The 11967-nt window shown below is 37.2% G+C and overlaps 1 protein-coding gene across 1 annotated transcript in view; it reads right to left on the bottom strand.

The window, feature by feature from the left end:
• Window positions 1–2332: 2332 nt before the first annotated feature.
• Window positions 2333–11967, bottom strand: part of LOC112598771 (headcase protein homolog) — a 47818-nt gene continuing 38183 nt past the window's right edge. Inside the window, exons 3-5 of the mRNA XM_025345373.1 lie at window positions 6960–7148; window positions 3573–3761; window positions 2333–2870 (exon numbers count right to left, since the gene is read on the bottom strand). Coding sequence (XP_025201158.1) covers window positions 2718–2870; window positions 3573–3761; window positions 6960–7148 — 531 coding nt within the window. The 3' untranslated portion in view covers window positions 2333–2717. The remainder of the gene's footprint in view (window positions 2871–3572; window positions 3762–6959; window positions 7149–11967) is intronic.

Raw genomic sequence — 11967 nt, 5'->3', positions numbered from 1 at the left:
TATAATAACTGTACACGGGGGAATGGAGAGGTTAAAATCTAATACTATAGAGATTACATAATATAATATACTATAATATATCGTAATACACGAGGTGAAAATTATGATATTATCAAAAAGTGAGATTTCATCTCTCCTCTAACTTTTTCTTACTCATGTAACACTATCTATACACTAACAAATGCACTGTAACGAGTTAAACAAAATAGTTTTTTTTATTTAATTTTTTTTTCTAATGAACAGGTACAGACAGAGTATGTCGAAAAGAAAAAAAATATACATAGAATAATAACACGGCGACAATCCAAACGCGTCGAACAACCAAAAAAAACTCTCCTAGAAATACGATTTAATTTGTTAAAAATAGTCAAAAAATAGTCAAAATTTTACGCCGATAATACAAAAAATCCACGTAATATTATATATAGATAATATAATATTGCTAATAATATCATTAATGAAGTATTTCCATTTGTACGATCCGTTCCGTTTTTTTTCTCCCTTACTTTTTTTTTTTTTTAAATTTATAAACCTACTCATTTAGACTATATAAATAATCATTAATTAAAAACATAATTTGTTTAATGTTGTACTATTAGTGCATAATAACAAAACATAAAGCATAAAAAATCACGATTCACAATATATGTATACATTAACAATATCAAATAATATAAATAAAGGAAAGAAGTAAATAGAAATCAAAACAACTCAACTTGGGCTATAATGAGTTAAAAAAAAAATTAACTAAAGAGTATTTATTTTCGTGGGATAAATGAAACCCGAGGTAGCTGAGGTAGCTGAGGTATTTTTTAAACAACGATTTGTATTTGTAGTTTTTTTTCTCTATATTAAAACATGTGTCCCCCCCCCCCGAGTTGACCGAAATCGACAAAAAATAAAATAAAAGTAATAATAATAATAAAATGACGATGGCGATGGATTAAAATCAAAAGGAAAAAACCCGTATACTATATATTATTTTTAAATCTGGAAATTTATGTTTTTGTAAATATAATTATTAACACACACGTTAAAAACTGTTCCATTTTTTTTTTTTTGTTGCTTTGTTAATTAACATATAGTACGATTGGTAAACAAAACAAGAGGTAGCGCGTAATTGAGCATCAGAGCAAGAATACATAATAATAATAATAATAATAATAATAAATATAATGTCGTGTGTGACTAACCAGACACGTCACACACGCTTCATACAATAAATACACACGCACAATAAGTCGCACTCACAAAACGATGATGATAATAATAAATCGTTAGGGACGATACGGCCGTGTGCGCGACGTCTACGTAAATATCATACAGATAGGTAAAAAAAATTATCGTATAGGTTTCAGATAGCTCAAACGTGATATTATTATTATATTATCCACATATCGTTAATAATAATTATTTATTACTTTTAATAATTGTACTCTACGTATTTTTATCATTAATTAATTATATAATAATATGTTGTACTGTTGTTCTAAGAATATTAATCATATATAATATAAATAATAATTATAAACTCGCCGAAAGTCGACGAATCGACACCCAGAACAAATTTTAATATCACACACCATCGCAGTAGACGACGCTTCTTCCGCCCGCCGCTACAAAACGTTAGCGAAAAGCCGTGTACGTTTCTACAATTGATATATAAACTACATATTAACAACAATACTACAACTCTAACGATGTAGGAGATCGAGATATAAAATAACTATAAATAGTTTCGCATACGTCGTGTAGAATTTACTATGAGAACCGATATGAAAATTTTAAACTCTTATAACTTTTTTAAATCTTCAACTATACAAATAGAACTAAAAAATGTCATACATACGTACACAAAATGCCGCCAAAATCGAAAAAGTTGATGATGTTCTCTTTGTGGCGGATGGGCCGGCGGGCGAGCGGGCGAGGAAAAGCAGTCGATAGGAGGGTCTCGCTCGAAGTCTCATATAGGTATATAATAATATCATCCCATTACATAATATTATTATTATTGTACAATAAATAATTATTTGGTAATTTTTTTTGTTTTGAATTTTTTTTTTTTTTTTTGAATTTTTTTTAACGGGGACCGCTGTACAAAATATTTTAACAAGAAAAAAATTACATTACGTCTTTTCTTTGAAAACCACTAACACCTAATAATATTTAAAATCTTATAAATAATGATTATTTCAATGTTTTTTTTCAATTAAAAAAAAACCACAAACGTAATAATATTAATAATAATAATAATAATAATAATAATAATAATTAAACAACTACGAACAAATAATAATAATAATAATAATAATAATAATAATAATAATAAAGAACACCTTTGTATTTTTTTTGTTTTTTTTTTTTGTTTTTTGAAAAGATGAAAAAGCCTATTCGGTTTTCTACACACTCAACCGCATTAAAGTAGTTTAAACCAAACCCAAGTGATTAATGGCTGCCATGATATCGTTGACTTTGTTGTCCCATATGGAATGGAGCAGCTTTTCGATGGCTACCGAAGTGTAATCGGGCGGCGCGTTTTGTTGCTGTTGTTGCAACTGTTGCAGTTGCTGATGGTTTTGAAGCTGTTGAAGTACAGTCGGCGGGGCGACAGCGACAGATGAAGAGGAGCAAGAAGATACTGCTGATGCAGCGACGGTGGTAGCTGCCGGTTGGCGGCCACCGGTTCCGACCATTGTGGTCGGAACCGTGGCCGTATGTTATGGCCACTGCCGGGTGTAGTATACCGCGAGCGGTTTTACGAAGTGATAGTCGACGGAAGTGCAATGCGGACAGGTGACTTTTCGGCTATAATCGCTATAGAAGTTTAGGCGTTGGTGCGACAACATCAATGCTTTCTGACAGCCGTTGCACTGTGCAAACAATAAGAACAAAAACATAAACTTAAAAAACAAATACTTAGATGTCAATACACGCAAAGTGGTGGGGCAGGCCTTTGAAGTGTTTCTTTGACTATATTTTTCACATATCTATATACTCGTCGAAACATTGTTAAGCTCACGCAATTGGATTTTAGAAAGCAATTTTAATTTATTATTTAAGCCCCGTTAAAAGGTAAAAGTATCGTGATAGGTTAACGCGTACGTTTAATGTAATCACACTTCTGGGAAAAGGTAGTGGCGGAGACGTGCGCAAATTATTTTTCAACTTCAAAGGCCGTATTAAAATCCGTTCTACATCGTACATAGACGCGCTTGTGCAGCGTAATTTTGGTGACGCAAATTAATTAGCTGAACGACGACACGGCGAGGGAATTATGAAAGTCTGCTAAATACTGCATAATTACTTTCACTAGGCGCGGCAGCCAATCCAGCATTTACCCCTTTAACTAACCAACTCACCCATTAAAAACCCTCCTGTCGAAGAAGGGTGCTATCTGCAAGAGATCGTTCGCCCGAATTATAGTCGTTTTACAATATTATACCTACTAACTATTGTCGAGCGGTTGATAACAAATTAAAAATAGAAATAAATTCGCGATAATCATTTCAAAAACATAAAATATTTTCTGGTTTTGATAAATTTTAACTACATAAAATGATCATTATACACACCTTGAGTCGTTCGTTGCAACATGGCATAGCTGCGAATACGTCGTACGCGTACATGGTGCCCATAATGAGCGATGATCCGTCCCACTGGGTGGCGCAGAATCGGCAACATAACTTCCGATCAGCGTCTTTGCCATCCAGACATTTCATGCAAACAGCGTTTAGGAACAGAGCCCGTCCCTCGTTTTTCACCTGTGAACACAATACAAAAAAAACGTAAGGGCGTGAGACGAGCGTTAAAGATCAAAAATAAAAAAATAATAAAAATCCAAATTTATGAGTGGCATAAAAACATTTTGCTAAAAAGTCTTAAACTCATTGAACCACCCCATACTAAAGTATTATATAACAGCGACAGTCTGTCGAAAAAACTACCCCTGCGGCGTAGCCTCTGCAATATAATAATAAACACCCTTTTCACGCACCACCGCCGCCGACGTTAGTTCTTTATAATAATGATTTCTGAGATCGCTCGATTATTTCTGTACACGATTTTTCTCCGTCTCCCGAGTGAACTTTTTCTTTTGAGCGTGTGTGTTAAGCAATACGCACACCGCACAGTATTCAGCCGCGGGCGAAATCATTAAAAACGTACCGATGGTGGAAGGTAAGCACGACGGTAGCGTGGCGGAGAGACAAAAACCGGATGATTTCCTAAGGTTGTTTTCCTAAGAAACGTACGGCGGCACGCACTATGAAGCGGAAACATTGCGACGTTTAATGGAAAATTCGAAATCGAAATGTTCGGAGTGAATGAAGAAAAAAACTGTACCACCGCCGACCCTTTAACGAAAACCCATCGCGGCAGTAGTATGTGTGTGCAGGAGTTCGCAACAAGAGAAGGTCCATTAGACAAATAACGAAAGCGATTTTCAATGTTTAAAGGAAAAACGAGATTCGGTCTTCAGTGTAATTACGCGATGACCAGGAATATAACAAACACATACACACATACATACATACATACACACAAAATCAGCTCAGAGTATAACGTGGACGCGCGTACTGCAATAAGTTTATCTTTTAACTATACTACCTACATATAATATACAACGTGATTCAAAATTTAATATAAAAAAATATCCAGAAGTCGTACATATGATCTAACGTCTGTCGAAAAACAGATGAACGACAATCAAATTTAATATGCGTAAAAAAATAGTAAACGAGCGTATATCATTATGTGATTCGTTTATTTATTGTTTTAATTGATATCAATAATTAGGAATAAAATATTATTTTTACGTAATCATCTCAGTAAAATTCTGTAAAATACCATGCAAAATCGTATACTCATAAAGAGCAGCTTAAAGAAGATATAAACTGAAAGACGATCTGGTATTAACATCATTACGGAACTACCGTTTTCGGGCAAACTAGCACTATTAAAAAAATTCCATCGAAAATCATTTTGTCTGGCAATCTATATATATCTCTCTCTTCTGCTTTTCTATCCGAGTTGTCGTCGATAATTGATATTAACGAGGTGTACGCGTCCAAAATACGAAAATAATTGTTTGCGTTAACCACGTGCATTGGCAAACGTAATCGACAAAAACGTGCCGTGTAACAACGCGTGGTCGACTAAATGGATACGAAAATAAAATGACAACGTTGCGACGGCGGCACGAGGCGGAGTATAAGAATGTTCATTTCGAAATCGAAATCCGACCGAAGTAGCAGAGTGTGCAAACAACACTAACTAAACTTCAAGGGGAGGGGGTAGGTTTTAATTATAAACCTGGTAGATGTTTGTCTTTTTATCTCGTGTTTACTCGTGTGGCAGCCACAGAACACCTGCACACAAACACACGCACGCGTATAAAAACCAACGAATAGGTCCCCACGCCGCTGACGATGTAGTATATATTATATAGGGAGAATGACGTCTTCATTGTGCTCTCTGCTGTTTCACTTAATCACTCTCTTCGCCAACGTCTCTCGGTAAACACACCGAAAAAGACGTCCCGAAAAATGCCGAAAATCGTAAACTTATAAATGCACATATTTATGCAACAACGGTTTTTGATACTATGTACGTAGAGACGAACTTTTTAATTGGAACGCGTGGGTTCGTCTTCCTAGCAGATGATCAGCGCCCCTTTACTGAAATGAAATGGATACACCGACCACCATCACCACCACTTACCACCACCAATGGCGAAAACAAAGGTCGTCGTTGGCGATGATGATGATGATGATGTCTCGTTATTTGCATTTAAAAAAAGCCAACCGGAGCGTAATTAATTAGCAAAGCGAGCGGCTTAAAAAGAAACAGCCCTCGGAGTAAAAACTTGTTTGCTCAACATACACCACTCTATACGGCCGGGCACAAAGTCGAGATCACTGCTCGTAATCCAAAGAAGGGTAAAAAAATAATATTTTTGAACGCTCGTGTGCATCAGGAAACTGATAAACATTTACTTTATCCAACCAGAGTTTTCAGTAATAAAAAATATATCTAAGCTAAAGATAACTTTATATTAGTGTAGCAGCCTTGTAGAAACTTCAAGAATAAGTGACGAATTACCATTGTAATATATAATACGATGCATCATCGAACACATATTGTCCTACGAGCTTAAAATATATTTGTGCGAGTAACCGAGAATATAATAATATATTATGTTGTTTTATGGCTTTTAGGGATTTGTTTGCGCTGAACCGAACGAAAACAAGACACGGGAAGATTATCCCTGTGTGCGGAAACGGTAGCTTTTTACTCGTAACATTTTTTCGAAGGCCGCGTTTGTGTTTACCATCGTCCGAAGAGAGAAAATAGTAAACGTATGGGGTCAAACGTCTGAGCCACTTCACTTCCCACCCATTCAACGAGGGATTTATCGTAGTGAAAAGACCGCCGACGACTTAGGGCGGAATCGGACAACATATGAATCGAAACCGTTGTGCACGCGCGTGAAATATGCTTTGACAAATATTAGCTCGTTGCGCCTCACGCCCATGTGTGTGTGGTGTGTGTCAACATTCACACAGCACGCACAAAAAAGGTCCTTTTTTACGGTCAAACGATCACGCTTACACACACACACACACACACACACGTTTATAAGTCTTATTTCTATCGGTCTTTTGGATAAAATACACAAAAGTACGGGTATATTTTACCATTGGGACATTTTTCAAGATTCCGCGAGTATAAGACCAGCTGTATCAACGAGGGTAAGAAATACATAAGGATAAGAGTCCTCCCGAAAGTTTTTGACAAAATATAAAAAATATTTTACATGATTGACGTTACAATCAAGAGCAGACTCCCGGCAAAAACAGATTGTTTTACTGTAAGTGATGCGCGGAATTGACGACACATATGGGCGTTCTTAGAATTTGAAAATACAAAGCACTGATAATTTTACTATGAGTTATATTTACCTCGACAGCGTTTTTGTTGTATTGCTTGGGGCTGAGGAAAAATGTACCATCCACCAGCGGATAACGGTCGAACACCAACATGACGTCTGAGCACAGGACGCAGTTGACTCGCGATTGGTTTTGAGCGGCCAACGACGACAAAATGAACGATCTAGTCTCATCGTTTCCGTGGTTGCCCTCGTCTTCAATCTGTCAAGTATTAAAAATCACAAAGTTAATGCTTTCCTATATATATATATGTAATATACGCGTTATATACACTCTGTGTGCGCTTTTGTTGCGGAAAGTTTGACCAAAAGAAAAAAAAGTCATTACACCGATCTTATCAACCCGCACACTACTGTGCTGTACTATAATATACCTTTTATACGTTAATCAAAATTGGTTTGGATTTCAATCAAGATGGATTGCACTCGTTCGAACGCGACTTTATTTCTGTTTCCTTTTATTGTACACGGTGAGCGCGTCTGCCCCGGCAGAAAACGGCGGACAGCAGCAACAATGCAATGCGCGTCGTCTCGACATACCATTGTGAAAAACTTTTCGCCGTGCGTTAACGTAGAGTTTTTTGATTAAACCGATTACTTTTACCTCTGACCCGCCACACGTCCACCGCCGCTACGAAGCGGCCTGCCGAATCAAATAAAAGCAGTCCATTACTCTTTACCGATTTTTTTTTTTTTTTTTATATATATTCCCTCTCCAGACGAGATTTTCCACCAAAGTATATTTGTTCAGGACCTGACCCGCAACAATACGGTGACGTGCGGCGCGCAATTAGTAGGCCAGTTAATGGACTCGGCCAGGGAGAGGGCGCGAGAGAGCAGTGCGTATAAACTATAAATGGAAAAATAGATTGCCAGTGGCAGACCTATTATTGCACACTCGCACACGCGACATACCTATACATATATATATGTGTGTGTGTGTAAGTGTAAACGGAGGGTTTACATGGATCGCTTTTAGACATTTTCCCGCGCGGCAGCGAGGAGTTTATATATATATCAAAACTTTTATATACACTTTCGAATTAAAAAGCTTTCGTTACGTCACTATATGTGTATTGAGAACGCAGATGAACGCAGACAATAATATATATAATATAATTGAAACGTCCATCGAAACACGATAAAAGATATTAAACTTTAGAAACCGTAATATTTACTCTTTTATCGTATGTATTTGTGTGCAAATATATATGTATTTATATATTGTGGTTCATACGGTTGTATTTATTAGATTAACAGGAAATACACCAATCTTATATAACGAGACAACGTTGAAAATTAAGAAACGCGAAAAAGTTATTTTTTAGTATAGTCGGTTACGGATGAAATAAACGAGGTATAGGTTTATATAGTATATATAGATCTACCGTAAAAAAACGTTTTTTTAAATAACATCACAATATTGCCGTAAGTGGTGTTTTGCCTCTTGGTAATCGTTGCCAATTACCACGAGCGTAGGCTTGACGTTTATTTTTTTGCCTCATATGTATAATGTACAGAACGGAGTCGAAAAGAAAAACGCTTTTAACGCATGAAAAAGGAAGAAAACGATATTACTCCGAGACGACGTCGTCGTTCTCAATATTAAACTCCAGAATTTTTTTTATTTTACAACCGTCGTAATATATATAGAGATATGAGCAAATATGGGGTGTGAGCGCGAGTGTGTGTACCGGCGGTCCAATTTCATAACTGCGGGCGAGGAGCATACACGACGAAGTGAAAACGAGTGCAACTCTTTAAAAGACGTTAATAAACAACGCCTAGCGTCGTCGTTTCTTGCACCCGGAGACCCATAAACATGAGTTTCAAACGCCACTCCCCCGGTATTCGAGTTATTATTTTCCAAGAAGTCTTCTTCATCTCCCGCATGCTGATCTTGTATAATATTCTCTCAGTTCTATTATTATCAACTCCGCGGCGGCTGTACTCTACCTGTTCGCATATATAACACCAGTGGGAATACACAATTTTTCAGATATTGGATTAACAACACTATATGTATATATACCCACCCCTTAATACACACGCGGTACCACCGCACTGCAACTCACAACAAAAACGATAGACAAAAAAATGTGTACCACCACGCCATACGTACATTTGACTTATATGTACGCGCCGGAGTCGCGTGTAAGCAATAAACACAATTCATATAAAAATGTGAAAACCTGATCGCAAATCGACCGAAAACGCGCGCACTGCAATGAACACAAAAACGACTTCGGCGATTAATACTCAAACGCATACTACTCCGCCGCCACCGCCTTGGTGGTTTAACGAACGTGTATTGTCACTTCGGTAATGGTATTCACAATACACCGAAATCGAGAGGAAATGGCACAAAACATGCGAAATACCTCGGGAGCAATTGTCTGCTGGGAGAAAAAAAATAACCGTTTTTTCATTTATATATATATATATATATTTTATCGTAGAGTCTGCTTAGTATGGTTAAGGGATGATAGGTGTCGCGTAGTGATCCGCTGTGCGCGTGACCACACACGAGTGAGCGGCGAACGATCGTCGGCTGGTTTGTTTTCGATGAATAAAAGAATGGCGAAAGTTAATTAAAACGCTATACACTAAAAGGGAATTAAACCCTTTCACATCCCCCCTCCTCTCTGACTATCGAAACCACTCGAAACTTGTATATAGAATATACATAACACTCATCTCCAATTTAAATTCGTATATTGTGTATATACATACGGATGATATCGCACATCACTTAGTACGTATCATCCGCATGTATATATTAAAGTTCAGGCGGCGAGGACGAAGTGGCGTATATGCAGCACACGGTACGTATGTATACATTCAATTTGTAGATTGAAAGTTTAAGCACACGAGCTATCGTGTGTTGACTTTAAACTTTGCCATAGTGTTGTTTGCCAAACCATTTTAATAAATACGAGTTTATGCTCAAATTTTGCAGACGAAATAAGATGACTTGAGTGCATCCTGACGACGACGTCAATGACGCATGGGTTATGATGATGATGATGCGTATGCAAGCGAGAGACAAACGATACGGGAACAGCAAAAGCTACATACGAAAACCTTCGATTTCGACAAACAACGATACGCAAAAGCCCGTTACCCATTACGTATATTAAAATCTAATACGTTAATGTACGCTGCCAACCGAGCGATCGCGGGTTTCCACAGTAATCCGACAGGGGTATGAGGCGAGGTGATCCCTCAACAGACTGCGAGTGCGTGTGTATAATACAACCACTAATTTGACCAACGAAAATTTATTCATTCGAACATCGTGCGCACACACACGTACAACAAAAGCGACGTCAAATTATTACCCGACAGGCATGATGCGGGGTAAAGGGAAATTATTCATGCGCTGACCGAAACTCCCTCTTCACAGGCGACGGCAGACCTTTGGGATACTATGAATTTTGATCTCTGTTTCATTTCATTTTTTTTTTACTCATGTGCTCATGTGTATCCCCGCCCGTCTATTGGCCTATACCGCTTGATGATGTACATTTGAACTGTGTTAAATCAACCTTTCGGCCGCTTCCGTCATTTGTAGTACAATGGTCATTTAAATTGCAAAACGGCTTTTTAAACTTTTTACTAAAGAATAAAAAAATTGATGTATGAATATAGGGTAATTTATTTTTAAAAAGCGTACATAAAAAAGTATACGCTCCTCTATATATTCATGTATTCAACCATTACACGTTTGAAATTTTAGACAGCAGTCCGAGTGATGTTCACGGATAATAATTATTATTATAACATCAAATATATATCAATACAACCGCGCACACTTTAGTTTACTATACCACACACGTACGTAATTTTAGAGTAGAATTTTTCGAAACGAAACTTTACACGCCTCTTTGACGTCCACCTACAGCACGTCGAGTTTCAAATTAAATCCGAAACTTTAATTGCAAAGTTATAGCAGTAAAACATGTATATATAGTTGTACTCGATAAATGTGTAAGTATGTATAGTGTATACGTCATTAAATCAGCGGAAATCTTAAATTATTTATGCGACTATACATGCAGTTTATCTAGCCGTCAGTATAACGGCAAATCCAGAGCACTTTGGAGGACGTTAATATATTATATATTGTATAAGCGTTAATAAAAACCGTTTACAGAGCCGTTCTCTATAAACCATACAGTAAATCAGCCTATTCGGTACCCGGTAATCCCTTCTTCCTTTTACACACACGCCCCCGCTACCACCATTAATACACGTATAGGAAAAACGGTTTTCTAATCCGGAAAATAAGCAAAAACCGGTCACAAATTACCGATCGTAAATACACACGGAAGAAGGGAAATATTGGAAAGGAAAAAAAGTTTAACTGCGTTTTTATCGGACTGGTCGGTTTTATCGCGTACCGACACACACGCCCAGCAAAAGAACGCTACTGAAAAGAGTATACAGCTTATATAGCATAGTACAATATGAGTAGAGGGTCGGTGAGTAGGAGAAAAGAGTATAAATAAAAATCCCGAAAAACGCATAAAAATCCCGAAAACCGAATCTCGCGTACACGGCGCGCGGTTGCCCACCGTGTAAAGTGGGTAGTTGGGTGACATGTGGGGCAGTGGAGGGAGGGCACTTAAGAGAATGACCCTTTATGGCAATAATATGTGCCATTGTGCAGCGCCGGCCGAATATATATTTAGTTTATGTCTCCTGTCCAGTGCGTATTTTACGGGCTCTACGCCAATGACGTGTGTGGTGTGTTCGTAACTCTCTCTCTCGGTACAAAGCTTTCAATTTCTTCGAAAGCCCTAATCCCGGAAATAGGTCTTGCAGACCGTTTTTCGAAAACGAAAGCGACAAATAACGGCCGTGACTCGAGAGTATAATAAAAATAAAAATCTGAAATATTAAAAATCGTAGCAATGACGATTTTTGCAAAAACCTTAGCCGAAAAAAATACTTCAACCACATATTGTTGTTTTCGTTGTTGGATTAAAATAAACAATATATTTTATTTTATTCTCAAA

The sequence above is a fragment of the Melanaphis sacchari genome, unplaced genomic scaffold (genome assembly GCF_002803265.2).
Source record: "Melanaphis sacchari strain LSU unplaced genomic scaffold, SCAv2.0 Contig4_pilon_pilon, whole genome shotgun sequence".
Taxonomy (NCBI): domain Eukaryota; kingdom Metazoa; phylum Arthropoda; class Insecta; order Hemiptera; family Aphididae; genus Melanaphis; species Melanaphis sacchari.
The sequence above is the reverse complement of the archived record's forward strand: the minus strand, read 5'-3'. Positions and strand labels throughout refer to the sequence as shown.